The sequence below is a fragment of the Ornithorhynchus anatinus genome, chromosome 3 (assembly GCF_004115215.2).
Source record: "Ornithorhynchus anatinus isolate Pmale09 chromosome 3, mOrnAna1.pri.v4, whole genome shotgun sequence".
In the NCBI taxonomy this organism is placed as follows: domain Eukaryota; kingdom Metazoa; phylum Chordata; class Mammalia; order Monotremata; family Ornithorhynchidae; genus Ornithorhynchus; species Ornithorhynchus anatinus.
In genome coordinates, this window is record NC_041730.1 from 34,849,836 (window position 1) to 34,867,853 (window position 18,018).

Genomic DNA, 18,018 nt, shown 5'->3' on the forward strand with positions numbered 1-18,018 from the left:
GTTATGTGATAGTGAGGTATCCAGAAAAGATTTCTACTTTTCATGGGGTATGAAGAAATTCCTAAAATTAATGTTGTGGAGCCTTTAAATTATTTTGTGACTTGTTTTGTTTTGCTGATGTATGGCAGTGACATAATAAAATGAACCTTTTGAATAAAACAAGTTTCTACTGTAAATTGCTGCAAAGGGTAATATCAGAATATTGCAGTTATTAGATACTGCAGATTATTGCCCTGGAGCTCAGGGAGGAAATGCTTTTATTGCAAAATAATTAAGTTATTGATCCATAAGGAGAGATTGAGCACTGTGAATTTACAATAGGTTTTATTTAACCCTCAAATTTCACTGCCTTTTGTATTATTTCATCAATTCGAATTGTTTTACAAAATTTTCACTGTGGGTTCTCCATCAAATTTGCCCATACCCTATGCAGGAGAAGGTAAGAAATAAATCAGAAGGCCAAAAGAAGACAGGCAGGAAATTGCCTTTTCTCCAAACTTCTTCACATAATGACTTTTTTATAGCAGATACTTTGTTGATTTGTCTATTGATCCCTAATTCATCTAATGAAGAAAATGATGCTAGAGAAAGGAAGGGTATATTGGTTCCTTTCAGTATTCATGCCTCCGGTTTATGAAGTATTCAAGTCACATTTTTAGAGCTATTTTAGTCAATTTTGAGATTGTGGCTTGAGCCATTTGCCACACCAGCAAAGCCCATTTCATTCTGAACTCTTCTGTGACTGAAATGCCCAAACCTTCTTGTGATGATGGGGCTTTTACGCATGGTAATAGATTCGATCAGCTAAAGCCTTAGAATTTTGAAATCTAAAGATGCTAATTAGACTGTGAGTTCGTTGAGGGCAGGGAATGTGTCTGTTGTACTAAATGCTTGGGCGAGTACAGTGCTTGACACACAGTATGTGCCTCAGTAAATACAATTGAATAAGAAGCAGCGTGACTTAGTGGATAGAGCACGGGCCTGAGAGTCAGATGGGCTTGAGTTCTAATCCTTGGCTCCACCACTATGTCCGCTATGTGACCTTGAATAAGTCACCTTTGCTTCTCTAGGCTTCAGTTACCTCATCTCTAAAATGGAGATATAAGACTGTGAGCCCCATGTGGGACAGGGATTGTGTCCAGATTGTAGCTTGTATCCACCCCAGCATTTAGAACAGTGCCTGGCACATAGCACTTAACAAATACCATAATTAACTACCTGGGGTGAGAAGCCCTAGCAAGTCCCAAGATACTGATGTCCAAAGGTATCCAACTTTTGACTTTTTGTAAAAACTGGTTTTCCAGCTAGTGCATCATAATGAACATTCACATTCTAAAGAAAATGTGATGTCTGTGTTTACCCAATGAAAGGGTCTGGCGGTTTTAGTACAATCGCATTAGATTTTAATGCTCCTTGAGGGCAGAGAACATATGTTTTGCTTCTTGTGTATTCTTCCAAGTGCCCCGCCATAGTAGGTGGTTTGGGTCAATAGTGTCATTGATTAAAGTTGTCTAAAAATATTTTAGACTCTGACATTTGGTTAACTTCTTAGGGAAGAGGACAGTAACTCAGAGATAACTTTCAGGTTTAAGAGAACACTGGTTTATTTTATATTCCATGAATTCTATGAACAAATTAAAAACCAAATACAGTTAAAGCTGTTTTACTGAAGCCCCTTCTCACAATAATGGCATCATTATTGGGATGGGGATGGAAGGACTTAAAATCTTCAATTATTCCTGAGAATTGTAGTTCTAGGACTTGCATATTAACAGCTAAAACTTGTGTACCTAAGTCTTCAAGAGTGTCATGTTGTCTGTGCTCATACTTAAGGACCTAACAGTGGGCATTGCACCTGTGAGGGCCCAGTAAACACCCTTACTACCACTGTCATTCCCAGTATGACCCTATTATCCAGGAACAGAAGCATGGGTTGACCCCTCAAAGCACTTACTATTCAGCTACAGTTTTGGACCTAAAAATACCTGCCCTGGTTACACAAATGGTAGTTCTTGACAGAAAATACACTCTATGTTTATTAGATCATTGCATGGTTCTGGTGGGTATAAAGTCTCTAACTGGCCACATTCTTCCTTACCAGATGAGAAAAGACCCAAGAGCCATTTCGTCCTCTGTTGTTTATTCCTTGCTTATGTCAGAGAAATTGCTGCAGTTGGGTCGTCCTTGCTTTCTTGATTTTGAAGTCAGATATATCTGGCCTCAACCAATCAGTGAATGATGTTTACCAAGTGCTTAATAATTGAAAAACACTGTACTGAGTGCTTGGAAGAGTACAATACAACAAAGAATGTATAAACCAGTTTTTTTGCTTTTTTTCCTGAGCTGATACCTGACCATACTAAAATTAATATTCTTCCTGACATTACAGTCATTCATTATTTCTCCTAAAATACGATTGATTCCCCACAGTATCTCTTCTTGTATTTATTCTCAGCAGGATTTTGGAAAGTCTAGAATCTGCAATCAATTCTAGACGTTCTAAAATCCTGCTGAGAGAATAAAAACTGCTGCCAACCACAGGCTCTATCACTTCTATCTTCTTGTTCTTTAAAGTAATAACTCTGCCTTTGTATATCCATTTGCATAACTAGTAAATACTGATGCAAATAAGATTACAACCTGTAGGAGATAATGAGCAATCAGAACAGATGGCCTGTTACAAAACCAAGGCTTTGTTTTTACACAACTTTTCAAAATAATTTGAGCATTTCGTGGTTTTAAGAATTAAGCTTTTTTTCTCAAATATTGGAAATAATTGAATATTATTTCTTAATGACAAGACTATGTCTTTATGTGTATGCTTAAGTGTCTTTTCCATTTTGTACCCAGTAAGCTGCCTCAATAAATGCTACTGCCTCTGCTATCAAAAAACCACAATTGAAGATCCTTTTAAAAGACTCACTTGATAAGTTTTCCTTAATAGAGAGAAACACAATCTCTTTAGCTAAACAAAAGACTCGGAAATTGTAATTCTATTTACAGAGATACTGTAAACTCTTGTTATAACATGGATATCAGGGTCTCTTGCCAACTCCCACTCCAACCCACAGTTAGATGTGGACAGTCAACGTTCAGTAATCAAGACAAAGTTTAGGGTATTTAGGACCCATAGGTCTTGTTTCTGATATGGGAAGTAGGCCTCTGTCATCTATTACCTATTGGCTCACTCTCTATGACGGGAAGGACGTGTTTTGTACTTATCACCCATATGCAATCTGGGACTGCATAGGAGGAGGGGGAACGCAATCTCAGTATTTTCAGGGAAGTACTCAATCCCCATTGTATCCACTTCTAACTGTGATCCAGCAATTTTAGTTTACTATATATTTATATTCCAGTGTTTGTGCAGTACCTAGCACACTCTGTTGGACCAAATTAACTGTGTGCAGGCATCTTGCTTGGGGTTCTAATCCTGGCTCTGCTAAGTGCTTGCTGTATGACCTTGGACAAGTCACTTAACTTTTCTATGCCTCAGTGTCATCTGTAAAATAGGGATTAAGTACCTGTTCACTCCTATTTAGACCATGGACCCCATAGGTTTTGGTCTTAGTGAATGCTTTTTGGAACAGGAGTTCAACCTAAAACTTTGTGTCTACCCTGGCACTTAAAACAGTGCTTGACACAGAGTAAACACTTAATACGCACCTAAATGCCATAATTATTATTGTATTTTTCCAAGCAGTTAGTACAGAGCTCTGCATTCCGCACTCATTGTGCACCTACTGTGTTTGATCACTGCACTAAGTACTTGAGAGACTACATTAAATTTAGTAGACATGACATCTGTCTTTTTAAGGATTTTACAGTTAGTCTCTTGAGGACTAGATCCTCATATATTTTCTGAACTACTCCAGTATTAGAATTCAAAAATACTCCATGTCCACCTGGAGGAAGTTTCTTCTTCTTAGAGTGATTGAGGTTGAAGACTTTGTTTTGCCAGGGATTTAACCCGTCTTTCTCCCTCTCCACTTCTCTCCCTCCTGCTCAATCCATCTTAGTTCCTTGACTTTTGACTTTCCTGTCCTTGTTTTCCCACACCCTAGATTTGCTTCCTCCTCACTCCCTCATATTACTGGTGCCAGGGCTTCTGCCAACGTATGGGTGGGAAAGGGCAGCCTCTCCCCGATCTGGCAGCCCCTTTAGCTACAGGGTGCTTGGCATTTGAGGTTCATCCCCTGCTGGGATGCTGTCTGAAAAACTGGCAAGAGAGCCCACCCGAGTTATTTACTGTGGAGAGAAGAGTCCTAACTCTGCCCTTGCTCCCTTTCCCTTATAATCTGTAATCTCTTTCTTTGTAGGAATTGGATCCTCCAACTCTTATATTGTATTCTCATAAGCATATAGTACAGTGCTCTACACACAGTAAACACTTAGTGAATACCACTGGTTGATATAGTAATAAATAATGGATTAGGCATTGGTGTAAATAGAAGGTAATCATATTGGACAAAGTCTCAGTCCCTTCAGGGCTCAAAGTCTTGAAAGGAGAATACTGAATTTATTTCTCTCATTTTACAGTGAGGAAATAGGGACAGACTTGTCCAAATTACACAACAGGCAAGCAGGACATCAGGGATTAAAACCTGGAGCTCCTAATCTAAAATCCTTTTTTTTTTATGGTATTCCCCGTATGTGTCATTGTTCTAAGTACTGGAGTAGATAGAAGACTGGACACAGTTCCTGTATCACTTGGGGCTCACAGTCTAAGTAAGAAGCAGAACAGGTATTGAATCTTCATTTTGAAGTAGAGGAAACTGAGACTCCGAGAAGTCAAGTGACTTGCCTAAGGTCACACAGCAGGCAATTGGCTGATCCAGGACTAGAACCTAGGTCTTCTGGCTCCAAGGCCTGTGCTTTGTCAGCTAGGACATGCTGCTTCTTGGTTCCAATATCTTTCCACTTTCCAGATATACATATATATTAATACTTAACAGTTCTAGTGCTGCCACTGACTAATGGAACTGCAAACTGGGATAGGTGGGACCGGAATGGGGTGGGGGAAGGGGAGTGGAGGTAAAGGGAACAATGGGAGAAATGATCCAAAGCTTTCTCCCATCCCTGCCTCTCTTCTTCCTCAACCATCTACCTACCTCATAATAATAATAATAATCATAGTATTAAGGATATGCTGTGTGCCAGTCACTGTACTAAGCTCTGGGTGGATACAAGGGAATTGGGTTGGACACAGTCCCTGGCCCGCATGGGACTCTGTCTTAATCCCCATTTTATAGATCAGGTTACTGAGGCACAGAGAAGTGAAGTGAGTTGCCCAAGGCCACATAGCAAACAAGTGGTGGAGCTGGGATTAGACCCTATGACCTTCTAACTCCCAGCCCCGTGCTCTATCGATACTCCATGATGCTTCCCTATCATGCCACAGACATAGAGGGTAGAGACCGCCATCTGCAAAATGGGTGATGGAGATAGCAGCAGTGAGGTCTACAATAGGAAATCCAATAGTGTGTGAGATCTAGAAAAAATAAACCAGTTAAAGGAATAATTTAGAAGAGAGTTTAAGGTGAAAGGAATGGGTATGGTGAGTCTGAAAGCCACATGAACCCCAGAAAGAGAGTGAAGCTGGATTTTCTTTGGAGAGGACAAAGCTAGACTTAGTACATATCTCTACAGAAAAACAGTCACATGGATAATTTCTGATGACCCTGCAGCAGCCATATTGATTATGTCGAGAAGTCACTTCAGAAACTGAAATCACTTGTGTAACTTTCTTTTCCATGATTCACAGGGTGAATCATTCTTCATTAAATGCAAAAACCTAGAAATCGCTATCACATTTGCTTTAAGCTATATAAAATTGTGGAATAGGCTTCAGTGATTTAGATTTACAGCTGTGGTGTTTCGTTTTGTGACACTCAAGTTTTCTTTTACCAGTGCCCTTTATTGTGAGTGTTTGATGGCTGATGAGTGTTGTGGAAAAGCAATATCCATTATCTTAGTTCATTGCTCACAAGGAATATTTTGTTCTGGCCACTAGTTCCCTCAAAGAACTGAAACTTATTATATTAACTCCATATATTATAGTAGTCTCAAGGAATATTTTGTTCTGGTTGCTAGATGATTCAAAGAACTGAAATTTATTAACTCTATGTATTATAGTATACTAGATAGCTGATTATCGGATTGTCGTAACTAATTGGTGTTAAGGCTTGGTGTTAAGGCTAGTTTAGATATTAAAGGCTCAAGTAACTATTCATAATAATTATGGTATTTATTATGGTATTTGTTAAGCACTTTATGCTGGGCACTGTACTAAGCAGTGGGGTGGATACAAGCAAATCGGGTAGGACACAGTCCCTGTCCCACATAGGGCTCACAGTCTTAATCTCCATTTTCCAGATGAGGTAACTGAGGCACAGAGAAGTGATTAGTCAAACCAAAATTAGGTTCAGATCACTGATATTTTGATGATTAGTTTTCAGTTTTGAAGTGATAAGGGAAGTTTTCATTGGCTAATGACAAAAAGATAAATAGAAATTTCAAAAGTTTACTTTTAACTTGTACAAAACAACATGCAAGATGTGATAGGTTGTTGAATAATTCCACAAAATGTTTTTGGCATGCTAAAGTGGCTCATAATAATTTCTAGGTTAAACAAACTTGAAGATACCATTACTCTAGTCAAAGGAAGGATTGAAGAAGTTAATCTTCCTGTTGAAAAGGTGGATGTAATTATATCTGAATGGATGGTAAGTGTTTTGTTTTTTACATTAAATTTTCACCATTGGTAAAATAATTCATAAAAATGATAAACAGGGCCACTTGGAATACTTTTATTTTCTCTGTGGTATTGCGGAAGTTATTCTCTAATTTTTAAATAGAATTGGTATAGATTTATTGTGATAAAATTTTCACCAGTCTTACTCTTACATATGTAAGTTTGTGCAATTGTACTCCATTTGTAAAGACGATTTTACATTGGTGAAAAACTGTGACAGAAAAGACAGATCAGTCATCTCTTGCACCTTATGCCTACATGGACTTGAGGCAAATTTAAATAATTAAAGCTCTCCGGATTGCTAAAGTATTCTGCTTTCCTAATCTCAGTGCTGGACAATTTTTTGACTGTAAGGATGTTCTCATATCAAGAAATGGTAAAAGCAGTTACAGTCATTTGAAATTTTAGTAGATCACAAAATAGGTTGGTCTTGTTTTTATTGATTCATAAATGGAAGAATGAAATAGCTTCTCTTTATTTACAAAATGTCTACCTTTCTCCCCAAACTGACACACACAAATTAATTGTAACCTTTTAATGGTGTTTATGTGTCAAGTACTCTCCTGCACATAAAGAGACATTGGTAAAATGAATAGCAAGATAATGTCCTAAAAGAGTTTGTATAAGGGGGAAACAGAACAAATATATGTGGCACATGTAACAAATATATGGACGAATAATGTGTCCTATCTAAAATGATAGATGAACCCAAGAGAGAGAACCTTCAGGAAGAAATTGGTAATAGTGATGAACACAACACCTCTCTTACTCATCTTCTTCATCTCTCTCATACCCTGTTGGGACAGAACTCCTCATCTTCCCAGTAAAACCTTGTTCTCCCCCTATCTTTCCTGTCACTTCTAGACAACACCACTATCTTTCCTGCATTTCAAGCCCGTAATGTTAGAATTATCCTTGACTCATCTTATTCAACCCATATATTTAATCTGTTACTGTGTCAGTTCTGCCTTCACAACAGTACTAAAATCCTCCTTTTCATCTCTACCCAAACTGCTTGGATCAAACTACACTATCCTATCCCTTCTTGACTACTGCATCAGCTTTCCTTGCTGAACTCCCTGCCTCTGTCTTTCCCCAGGCTAGTCCTAACTTCAATCTGCTGCACCTATTATTTTTATTTTTAAAAAACCTGAAACAAAAAACATTGTTCACAACTCCTCACTACTCAAGCACCTCCAATTGTTTCCCATCGACCCCTGCATCAAACAGAGACTCCTTAACATTGATGAGTTAAAGCACTCAATCGTCCATATCCCTTGCACTTACTGTGTGTTGAACACTGTACAAAGTGCCTGGGAAGGTTCGGAATATAATCACTTGGTCTACGAATTGGTAGACATGGTCCCTGCCCAAAATGAGCTGGCAGTCTAAAGGGAAGAGTTTACAGTCTAGAGGGACTGCAATCCCTACACTGTAGAGCTAACATTCAGTCATTTTTGAGTTCTTACTGAATGCAAAGCACTGGACTAATCTCTTGGGAAAGTACAATATAACAACAGAGACACATTTGCTGCCCACAGTGAGCTCACAGTCTACAGTTTACAATCTGCTATCTCCTACCTCACCTCACTAATTTCCTACCGCAGGCAAGCCTGCACACCTTAATCCTCTAATACCAACCTGTTCACTGTGCCTCTTGTCTATTGGCTCTTCCAACTCCTTGCCCTCCCTCTGGCCTGGAGCTCCATCCCTTATACAACAGATCACCACTTTCCCCACTTTCAAATTAAAAATCACATCAACATCTACTCCAAGAGGCTTTCCCCAGCTAGCCCTCATTTCCCCTATTCCAACTCCCTTCTGCTTTGTTTACATACTTGGATCTGTACCCTTTTAAACAGTTGATATTTTCCCCCCTTCAACTCCACAGCATGTTTGCAATTTATTTAGCTCTGTGTCTCTACTTCTAGACTTTAAGCTTCTGGTGGACAGGGAATGTGTCTACCAGCTCTGTTGTATTCTCTCAAGCGCTTAGTACAGTGCTCTTACACAGTAAGCATTCAATAAATATCACTGATGGATGGATTAATTGATTGATCTTTGTTAGTAATGTTCCCTCTGGGGCATGAAGTGAAACAAGAAGGCCAGCAGGGACACAGACCATTTGCACAGACCACACAAAGGTTGTTTATATGCAAAGATTGTTTGGCCCATTTTCAGCCAAATTGAGTGCAACATAGTGTAGATGCTATACAACTTCACCATAATCCAGCAGGTGGTTGCCTTGATAGTTGCACTCAACTATAGTTGCTGCAGCCTCTAGTGCCTACACTAGCCTGCTATTTTTAGGATTTCTATGGGTCTGACCACATCACGGAACATCCCTATAGTGGGGTTTGCATCCGAAACCCCTAACATTAATGGTATAATCCCAGCAAGAATTCCCTCATTTGCATTGACAGTTCTCAAACCCAGGCCTCCTGATTTTCAAAGCCAAACTCTTTTTCCTGGACCAACTCCCTGGTACAAACACACAAATAGGCACAAAGCAAGGCTATGCACTGTACAGAATGCAGTGGGTTGAAAATTTGAGGTTATGAGCAAATTGGGTGCTATTTTAGGGGGAAAAGGACTTTCTCACCAGATTTGAAAACTAGGGCTTTTGACTGAAGAATTTTGAACTGCACTAGATTAAAGGGATTAATATTTATTGTATTCAGAGAGCTGTTTAAAATTCTAAATTAAACTTAGCAGTAAATCCCAAACCTGAAGGGTGTTTCTCTGTTGACAGTAATTATTCTTTTGTGACTTCAGTTTTGTTTTTTTTTTCCCTAAGTATAAAGACTTTGTTTTTATTTTAAGAGGTCTTAATCACAGTGCAGTCCATTCTTGGAGAGTTCTGCTCATTCATCGAAGTGTTTGAATCTGTACTGTGGTTTCTTCCTTTTGAAGCCGGCAGGAAGGTGGAATTGCATTAGCACATTTCCATTTCATTACCGGATAATGTCCTGTTATATCCAACTAGCATTGCAAATATAGTCAGTTTTCAATTGCCTGTGCTAATTGGGTTTAGAGAGACTGTGTACCATTGAAATTCCTGTATACCTCCAAAACCACATTTTAGCCGGTAGTTTCAACCTCCTTCTCTTTCAGTTTAGTGTGCCTAACTGTTAGCAGAAATCTGATTTGAATTTAAACTTCCCTTCTCCCCTGTCCGTCCTTTACAGAAGTATTTAATGAACATTTTGAAACGTCCGAAAGGTAAAGGGAGCAGGGACAAAAAGGAGATTAGCTGAGTAATGATTTCCTGAATAATTAAAAGTTGGCTATATCAGAGGGCAGTTGTTCCTCATCTTGGAAAGAAATCAATGATTTTTAATGTGCAAAGAAACCATTTTTAATGTTATAAATCCAAAATGAGGTCTCAAATTTTGGCAAAGAAATCAGAAGTCCCTAGTAAAAGATCAGATTTTTTTTTTTACTATCCCCTCATTTCCCTAGTCATTTGTCCTCCCTTCTGTGTTGCCTATTCACTTGGTATTGTACCCCTTAAGCACTTGAATTCTCTTACCTGAGCTCCATTCATTCATTCAATAGTATTTATTGAGCGCTTACTATGTGCAGAGCACTGTACTAAGCGCTTGGAATTAACAAGTCGGCAACAGATAGAGACAGTCCCTGCCGTTTGACGGGCTTACAGTCTAATCAGGGGAGACGGGCAGACAAGAACAATGGCAGTAAATAGAGTCAAGGGGAAGAACATCTTGTAAAAACAATGGCAACTAAATAGAATCAAGGCGATGTACATTTCATTAACAAAATAAATAGGGTGATGAAAATATATACAGTTGAGCGGACGAGTACAGTGCTGAGGGGATGGGAAGGGAGAGGGGGAGGAGCAGAGGGAAATGGGGGGAAAAGAGGGTTAAGCTGCGGAGAGGTGAAGGGGGTTGGTAGAGGGAGCAGAGGGAGAAGAGGAGCTCAGTCTGGGAAGGCCTCTTGGAGGAGGTGAGTTTTAAGTAGGGTTTTGAAGAGGGGAAGAGAATCAGTTTGGTGGAGGTGAGGAGGGAGGGCGTTCCAGGACCGTGGGAGGACGTGGCCCAGGGGTCGACGGCGGGATAGGCGAGACCAAGGGACGGTGAGGAGGTGGGCGGTAGAAAGAGAGAAGGGAGGAGAGGTAGGAAGGGGCAAGGTGATGGAGAGCTTTGAAGCCTAGAGTGAGGAGTTTTTGTTTGGAGCGGAGGTTGATAGGCAACCACTGGAGTTGTTTAAGAAGGGGAGTGACATGCCCAGATCGTTTCTGCAGGAAGATGAGCCGGGCAGCGGAGTGAAGAATAGACTGGAGCGGGGCGAGAGAGGAGGAAGGGAGGTCAGAGAGAAGGCTGACACAGTAGTCTAGCCGGGATATAACAAGAGCCCGTAGCAGTAAGGTAGCCATCTGGGTGGAGAGGAAAGGGCGGATCTTGGCGATATTGTAAAGGTGAAACCGGCAGGTCTTGGTAAGGGATAGGATGTGTGGGGTGAACGAGAGAGACGAGTCAAGGATGACACCGAGATTGCGGGCCCGAGAGAGGGGAAGGATGGTCGTGCCATCGACGGTGATAGGGAAGTCTGGGAGAGGACCGGGTTTGGGAGGGAAGATGAGGAGCTCAGTCTTGCTCATGTTGAGTTTTAGGTGGTGGGCCGACATCCAGGTGGAGACATCCTGGAGGCAGGAGGAGATTCAATTTGATCTTTCCCCCATCCCTGCCTTCCAGCACTTATGTACATAGCCTTATAACCAAATTTACTAAGAAGTTTCCTGAATCCAGATCTACTGATGGTGTCAAGTGCTCTGGGAGATGCCATGAAAGTCATTATAGAGATCTTCTGCTATCAGTCAATTAATCATTCTTAATTATTGAGTGCTTACTGTGTGCAGAGCACTGTACTAAGCACTCATGTGTAATTTATTTTAATGCCTGCTTCCCCCACTAGATAATAAGCTCATTGATGGCAGGAATTGTGTCTACCTAATCTATTGTATTGTATTTTCCCAAGCACTTAGTGTGCTCTGCACATGGTAAGTACTCAATAAATACTATTGGTTGATTGAGGTTCAGTCTGACCAGCATTGGAAAAAGGGGGATTTGGCCTTGCTTGAAGCTCAAAAATGTTCATGCCTTTTCCACAAAATCAGCACTTAAAAGGAAGCTTGAAACCTTTCGATAGTAGGTGAGTGACCTTGCCTACTCATTCAGCAGATTCTCAGTTGGGAAATAGGAGCTGCAGCGAGTATTCAGTGGGAATGGGAACTTAGAGCCCTTTGTGTTCTTGTTTTGACTGTATCTATTAAAAGAAATCAGAAGGTGGCAATAACAGATGTCCTCTGATTTCAATGACACCAAATCCTTGATTGAATGGACTTCTGATCTGACTTGGGACCTGTAACATTACAACATGGTATTTAAGTGCTCTCTATGTACTCCAGTTTGTCTTAGAGTCTGATACTGTGTTGCAGCAACACTTGGTTTAATAGTGTCCTAAAGGATGTGCTGGCTTTTTTGATTTTTTTTCTTCAGTGTGCTGCCTAGATAGTAGAATTCTGTGACCATATATAGCTTTTTGATTGTATCTTCAACTTCCCTGGTGCAGGCTGATTTTATATTTTCTTGGATTTCTTTCTATTTACCCATAGCCATTAATGCCTGGATATTTTGGCAGTTTACAGTAATTTGCACATTCCCTTGCAAGTTTGGTTATAGGATGCAAGTATCAGAGCAATTTTTGAATGACTACTGAGTTGGAAGAGTTTCCCAGAGTAGTATGAGTGTATTACAACACCTGCATCCAGGCTTTATTACAACACCTGCATCCAGGCTTCTTGTATCATCTTCCAGTATGGCTATGTAGAATAAATAGTACCAAATTAGACCCATTATGCAACCCTACTGTGCCCCAGTGAGAATGGGGATTTGCCCAGGCAACAGCAACAATGGTCTCACCGAGTCTCCCAATCTTAACTTTTCAGAGCAGCCAAATTTAGTAATCTACAATCTCCCATTTCCAGAGTCCAGTTAATACTGATGGTGTCAACTGCTCTAGTAGAGTCCATGGAAGTTATATAGAGGCTTCTTGCCCATTTTCTCTATGTAACTTGCTGCAGAGATCATGTCCATTGTGCCATGTTGTGATCTGAATTCACGTTGGGATAACAAAAACATTTTGTTGAAAGCAGCATGGCCTAGTGAAAAGAATGTGGGCCTGGGAGTCAAAGAACCTGGGTTCTAATCCCATTTCTTCCACTTGTCAGTTGTGACACCTTGGGTAAGTCACTGAACTTGTCTGTGCCTAAATAACCCCATCTTTAAAATGGGGATTATATCTTCTCCCCAACTTAGACTCTGACTTTGCACCCATTAGATACATAGGAATACAGTTGATTGACAGTATTCTTAAGTAGCCAGCTAGAGTCTTCCTGACAGTGGATTTTAGTGAGAGGCTTTACCATAATCTGATCCCATACTACTTAAAGTTGGTGATCATAGCGGCATCTTCAAGATCCCGTGTCAGCTCATTGTTGTTTCTGTTGAGAAGCTCTTAGATGTCAGTGAATATTGCTATTAGATTCAAACACTTTGCTATTTTTCTTAAATTGTGAAGCCCCATGGGGGCAGGAACTGGATGTGATCTGATTGTATCAACCCAAGGACTGTGCAGCAGATAAACACTTAATACATACTTTTATTTTATTTATGTCATGACTCTGCTGAGTTGGTTTCCTCAATAATTGTATCAGTGCTATATTTTTGCTTGTGGAAGCTACTAATCTTGATGGTCCTCATCTTCAGTAGAAGAAAATGTGTTGAGGACTGCGGTCTGGTCATCCCAGCAGTTACGGGACTTGGATCTACAATGCACACGCACACATGCACCACATAATAATAATGTTGGTATTTGTTAAGCGCTTACTATGTGCAGAGCACTGTTCTAAGCGCTGGGGTAGACACAGGGGAATCAGGTTTTCCCACGTGGGGCTCACAGTCTTAAGCCCCATTTTACAGAGGAGGGAACTGAGTCACGGAGAAGTGAAGTGACTTGCCCACGGTCACATAGCTGACAAGTGGCAGAGCCGGGATTCGAACCCATGACCTCTGACTCCAAAGCCCGTGCTCTTTCCACTGAGCCATGCTGCTTCTCCACATCTGACCTTCTTTACGATTTTGACGCCCTGTCTTCCCACAGTTGCCACCTCTGACTCCTTGAGTCATTTCATCAGTATCAAATGGCAAAACAGGATCACAAGCAATGTAATCTGGAAAATCAATCATCTTGCCTTAAAACTATGTTCACCTCATCCCAGCTTTACCGAGTGGGACAAATGAGGAGAATGAACAACATCAGATTACTTAACTCTACATGGAGTACTGAAATAGGGAAACCAAGGAAGGAAAACAGTGGAAATATATGTCATTGATTTAGATTATGAGCCTTGTATGGGAAAGAAACCTCATCTAATGTGTTCATTATATGTTTACACCAATTCTTAGCAGACTTATGATGTGCTTAATAATTACCATCACTAATGTTCCCACCGCCAGGCTCCTTTACAGTTGACATGTTTAAAAATGTGTCCATATCACTTTAGCAGCAGATGGCGCCCACTGCCAATTGTATGATTTATCAAATGTGCCTAGCTCACCAGAGAGCTGAAGTAGATGCTGTCCAGTTATATGATGGTGACTGCAGAGTAGAGTTGAAAAAAAAAATTTCATAGGTTCCTCCTTCCAAAAACTGTGATTTCCAAATGACCCAGCAAGAGTTTGATATGCCAGTCATTGATTTATTGGATTACCCACTCTCCCTTTCTTTTGCAAAAGAGTGCCAAGAAGGAATTGCACCCTTCAATTCTGGACACTCATGTTTAATGGACTTGTAATTCACTGTGGCAGGATAGGCATATTTTGCAGGGATGCATCCATTTTTTTCTACTATGGTCCACTAACTTGTCCACAATTCCATCCCAGATACTCTCTTTTGTCAGCTCTTCATGAGTGCTTATCCTTTTTTTGATGGGTTGTTTGTTAGATGGCTTTTGGTTTTTCCCTTAAACTATCTCCTTTTTGAAGGGCAATGAAGAGAGAATTTAAAGAATTGTTGAAGTAAAAGTTGGCTTTCATTTTAAATTGATCTAATGTGATGGAAATTGCCCACTGAACAAATAATTTCTGTTTTGCCATGAAAGTGTATGTGTACTTTTGTATTTAAAGGTGCCACTGAGGTCAGTCTAACAATGGTCATTAGATTTGAAAGCGGATCCATTGCCAGTATTATTATGATCCCTAGTGTGTACTTTAACATAGAATTAACTGCTAATTTCATCTGTGTCACTCTGGCTTGTCTGCCTAGGTTTATTCAGAACGGACTGTTGAACAGTTTGATTTCTGTTTTACAATTGTAGCTCATTTCCAAGAGGCTTAAAAATGTGAGTCAATTCCAGTTTTATTGACTACATTGAAAATAGTATTGAATACTACTGATGCAGGTGGTTGGATTTGATTTTTGCAGCATTTTAATAATAATAATTGTGGGTTTTGTTTACTCTGTGCCAAGGACTGTACTAAGTGCTGGGGTAGGTACAAGATAATCAGATCAGACAGTTTCTGTTCTACATGGAGCTCACAGTCTAATCAATCAGTCAATCAATCAGTTGGGTATTTATTGAATGCGTACTACTATGTGCACAACATTGTACTATGTGTTTGGGAAAGTACAATACCACATAGTTTGTGGAAATTCTTCCTGCCCACAATGAGTGTATATTCTAGAGGGGGGAAGAGACATGACTATAAATAATTTACGGACATGTGCATAAGTGTGCTGGGGCTAGGGGTTGGGTGAATACTAAATGTCCAAAGGGTTCAATCCGATTATATAGGTGTTGCAGAAGAGAGGGGGTGGTCAGGGAAGGAGATCTTAATCAGGAAAGACCTCAGAGGAGATGTGACCTTAATAAGGCTTTGAAGGTATTTCCCCATTTCCCCATTTCCCTCTGCTCCTCCCCCCTCCCGTCCCATCCCCTCAGCACTGTACTCGTCTGCTCAACTGTATATATTTTCATCACCCTATTTATTTTGCTAATGAAATGTACATTGCCTTGATTCTATTTAGTTGCCATTGTTTTTACGAGATGTTCTTCCCCTTGACTCTATTTACTGCCATTGTTCTTGTCTGTCTGTCTCCCCCGATTAGACTGTAAGCCCGTCAGACGGCAGGGACTGTCTCTATCTGTTGCTGACTTGTTCATTCCAAGCGCCTAGTACAGTGCTCTGCACATAGTAAGCGCTCAATAAATACTATTGAATGAATGAATGAATAAAAGGTAGGGAGATTGGTAGCCTGATGTATTTGAATAGAGGAGGTTCCAGGCCAAAGGGAAGACATGGGAAGGCTCTGCAGCGAGATAGAAGAGAATGGGTAATTAATCCCCAGTTTACAGTTGAGGAAACTGAGTCACAGAACAGTTAAGAAACTTACTTGTCTGGGGTCACACAGCAGGCAAGTGTTAGAGCCGTGTTTAGAACCAACATCTCCTGATTTCCAGATATGTGTTTTTCCTAATAATAAGAATAATAATAATAAAACAATAATAATGGTATTTGTTAAGTGCTTTCTATGTGCCAAGCACTCTTGTAAGCACTGGGCTAGATACGAGGTAATCGTGTTGTCCCATATGGGGCTCATAGTCTTTATCCCCATTTTAAGATGAGGTAACTGAGGCACAGAAAAGTGTCTTTCCCAAGGTCATACAGCAGGCAAGTAGCAACACCGGGATTTGAACCCATATCCTCTGACTCCCAGGCCCATGCTCTTGCCACTAACCCTGCTTCTCCAGGCCACTAGGCTATGCTAGGCCATGATGCTAGTGGACATGTTCCCCCTCTCCCCCTCATCCCTCCACACAAAAAATATATGAGGCTGTTTAGTCTCATCAGCAGATACAGCGAAAGATGTGGGTGGAAAATTTAATTGTGATTTGTAACTCCGCTTTTGCAAATGCCCTTTGAATGGATAGTCTTACCTTCAAGAACTACTTGGAAAAACCTTTCGTGCTTTGGATGTGAAAATCAATAGCTGTGATGTTTTGTTAGATACTTTGGGATCAGACTGTCTCACAAGATTACATTTTTCCAACCAATTTTCTTGTACTGCCCTAAAAAACCCTCTGCAACCACGTCATATTTTACTGGTGCAAGAGTAGTGCGTATATAAGGAATCTATTTTTAATATACTACAGTTCTCTGTGCATTAATCATTCTAGTTGGGCCTCTGAGCATAATTGAATTACCACTTCTGTCTTGAATAAGTTCAGTAACTCTTGATTACACTTACTTTATGGACCAAGTTAAGCAGTGGAGAAAAGAGAATAGCAGGCATTCCACTAGGTGGTATTTCCCCTTCTGGAAATCTGTATAACTTGTGTTTCAATAGTAAATAAACTCTCTGGGGGAAGATATTAGCGTACAATTGAAATAGTACTCTGTCACATTAGGTGGAATTTGAGAAAGTTGGGTAAAATGAAAAACCCTCCTAAAACTTGTTTCAAGTCCTTTGCATTATCCTCCAATCACTTTTGACCCTACTGTCTTTTATTAGCATTTATAGCAATGGGAGTCCATTTGCAATAACTTAAAATTCTGCCTGGTACAGTGTTCAAATTAGGTCCTCTTGCAATGTTGATGAACCACTGATACTGCTGTGACCAAGGGATCCATTGATTCTGCTTGAAACAAGCGTTTAAAACCAGCTTCAATGCAAACTGCATCACATTATAACCAATTCATGGCTGCTTTATGGTAGTGGGTTCCCCGGTGCGTTCTGGCATTAATGCCTATATTCAGAATCTTGCAGAATGCGCCAAAAGTACAAACCAAGTAATGGAATAAACTAATCTGATATGTGTCATTTATTAACATTGCCTTAAAACTAGCTTAAAAACCATCCTCTTAAATGTAGTTGCTCACTTCTGTAAAAAACCAAAGAGGATAGTGGATACTTCTCAAGTTTGATATGAACTGGAAGATACTTAGCAAGTGTGGCAGATTTTTTGTAAATTGAATGAGAGTCTTCCAAATTTGTGATTTTTTCCAAATTTGTGTACATTGGTTGATCTTGAAATGATCTTTCAAGAATTCACACTCTGCCAGAGATGGATAGCCTCTGAAATCAAAAGGCTAAGAAAATAGCTTCTGTCTCTCCCCATTAGAGTGTAAGCTTCTTGTGGTCAAGGAATGTGCCATTCCTTACTTTGTACTTCCCAAGTA

At 40.1% G+C, this 18,018-nt stretch overlaps 1 protein-coding gene across 2 annotated transcripts in view; it reads left to right on the forward strand.

Annotated features, from left to right (window-relative positions):
* The window catches only part of PRMT3 (protein arginine methyltransferase 3), a 115,445-nt gene that overhangs the window by 43,190 nt on the left and 54,237 nt on the right, over positions 1-18,018 (forward strand). For both annotated transcript variants that reach the window (XM_029060113.1, XM_029060112.1), the window contains exon 10: positions 6,626-6,725. In XM_029060113.1, the coding sequence (XP_028915946.1) occupies positions 6,626-6,725 (100 nt within the window). The remainder of the gene's footprint in view (positions 1-6,625; positions 6,726-18,018) is intronic.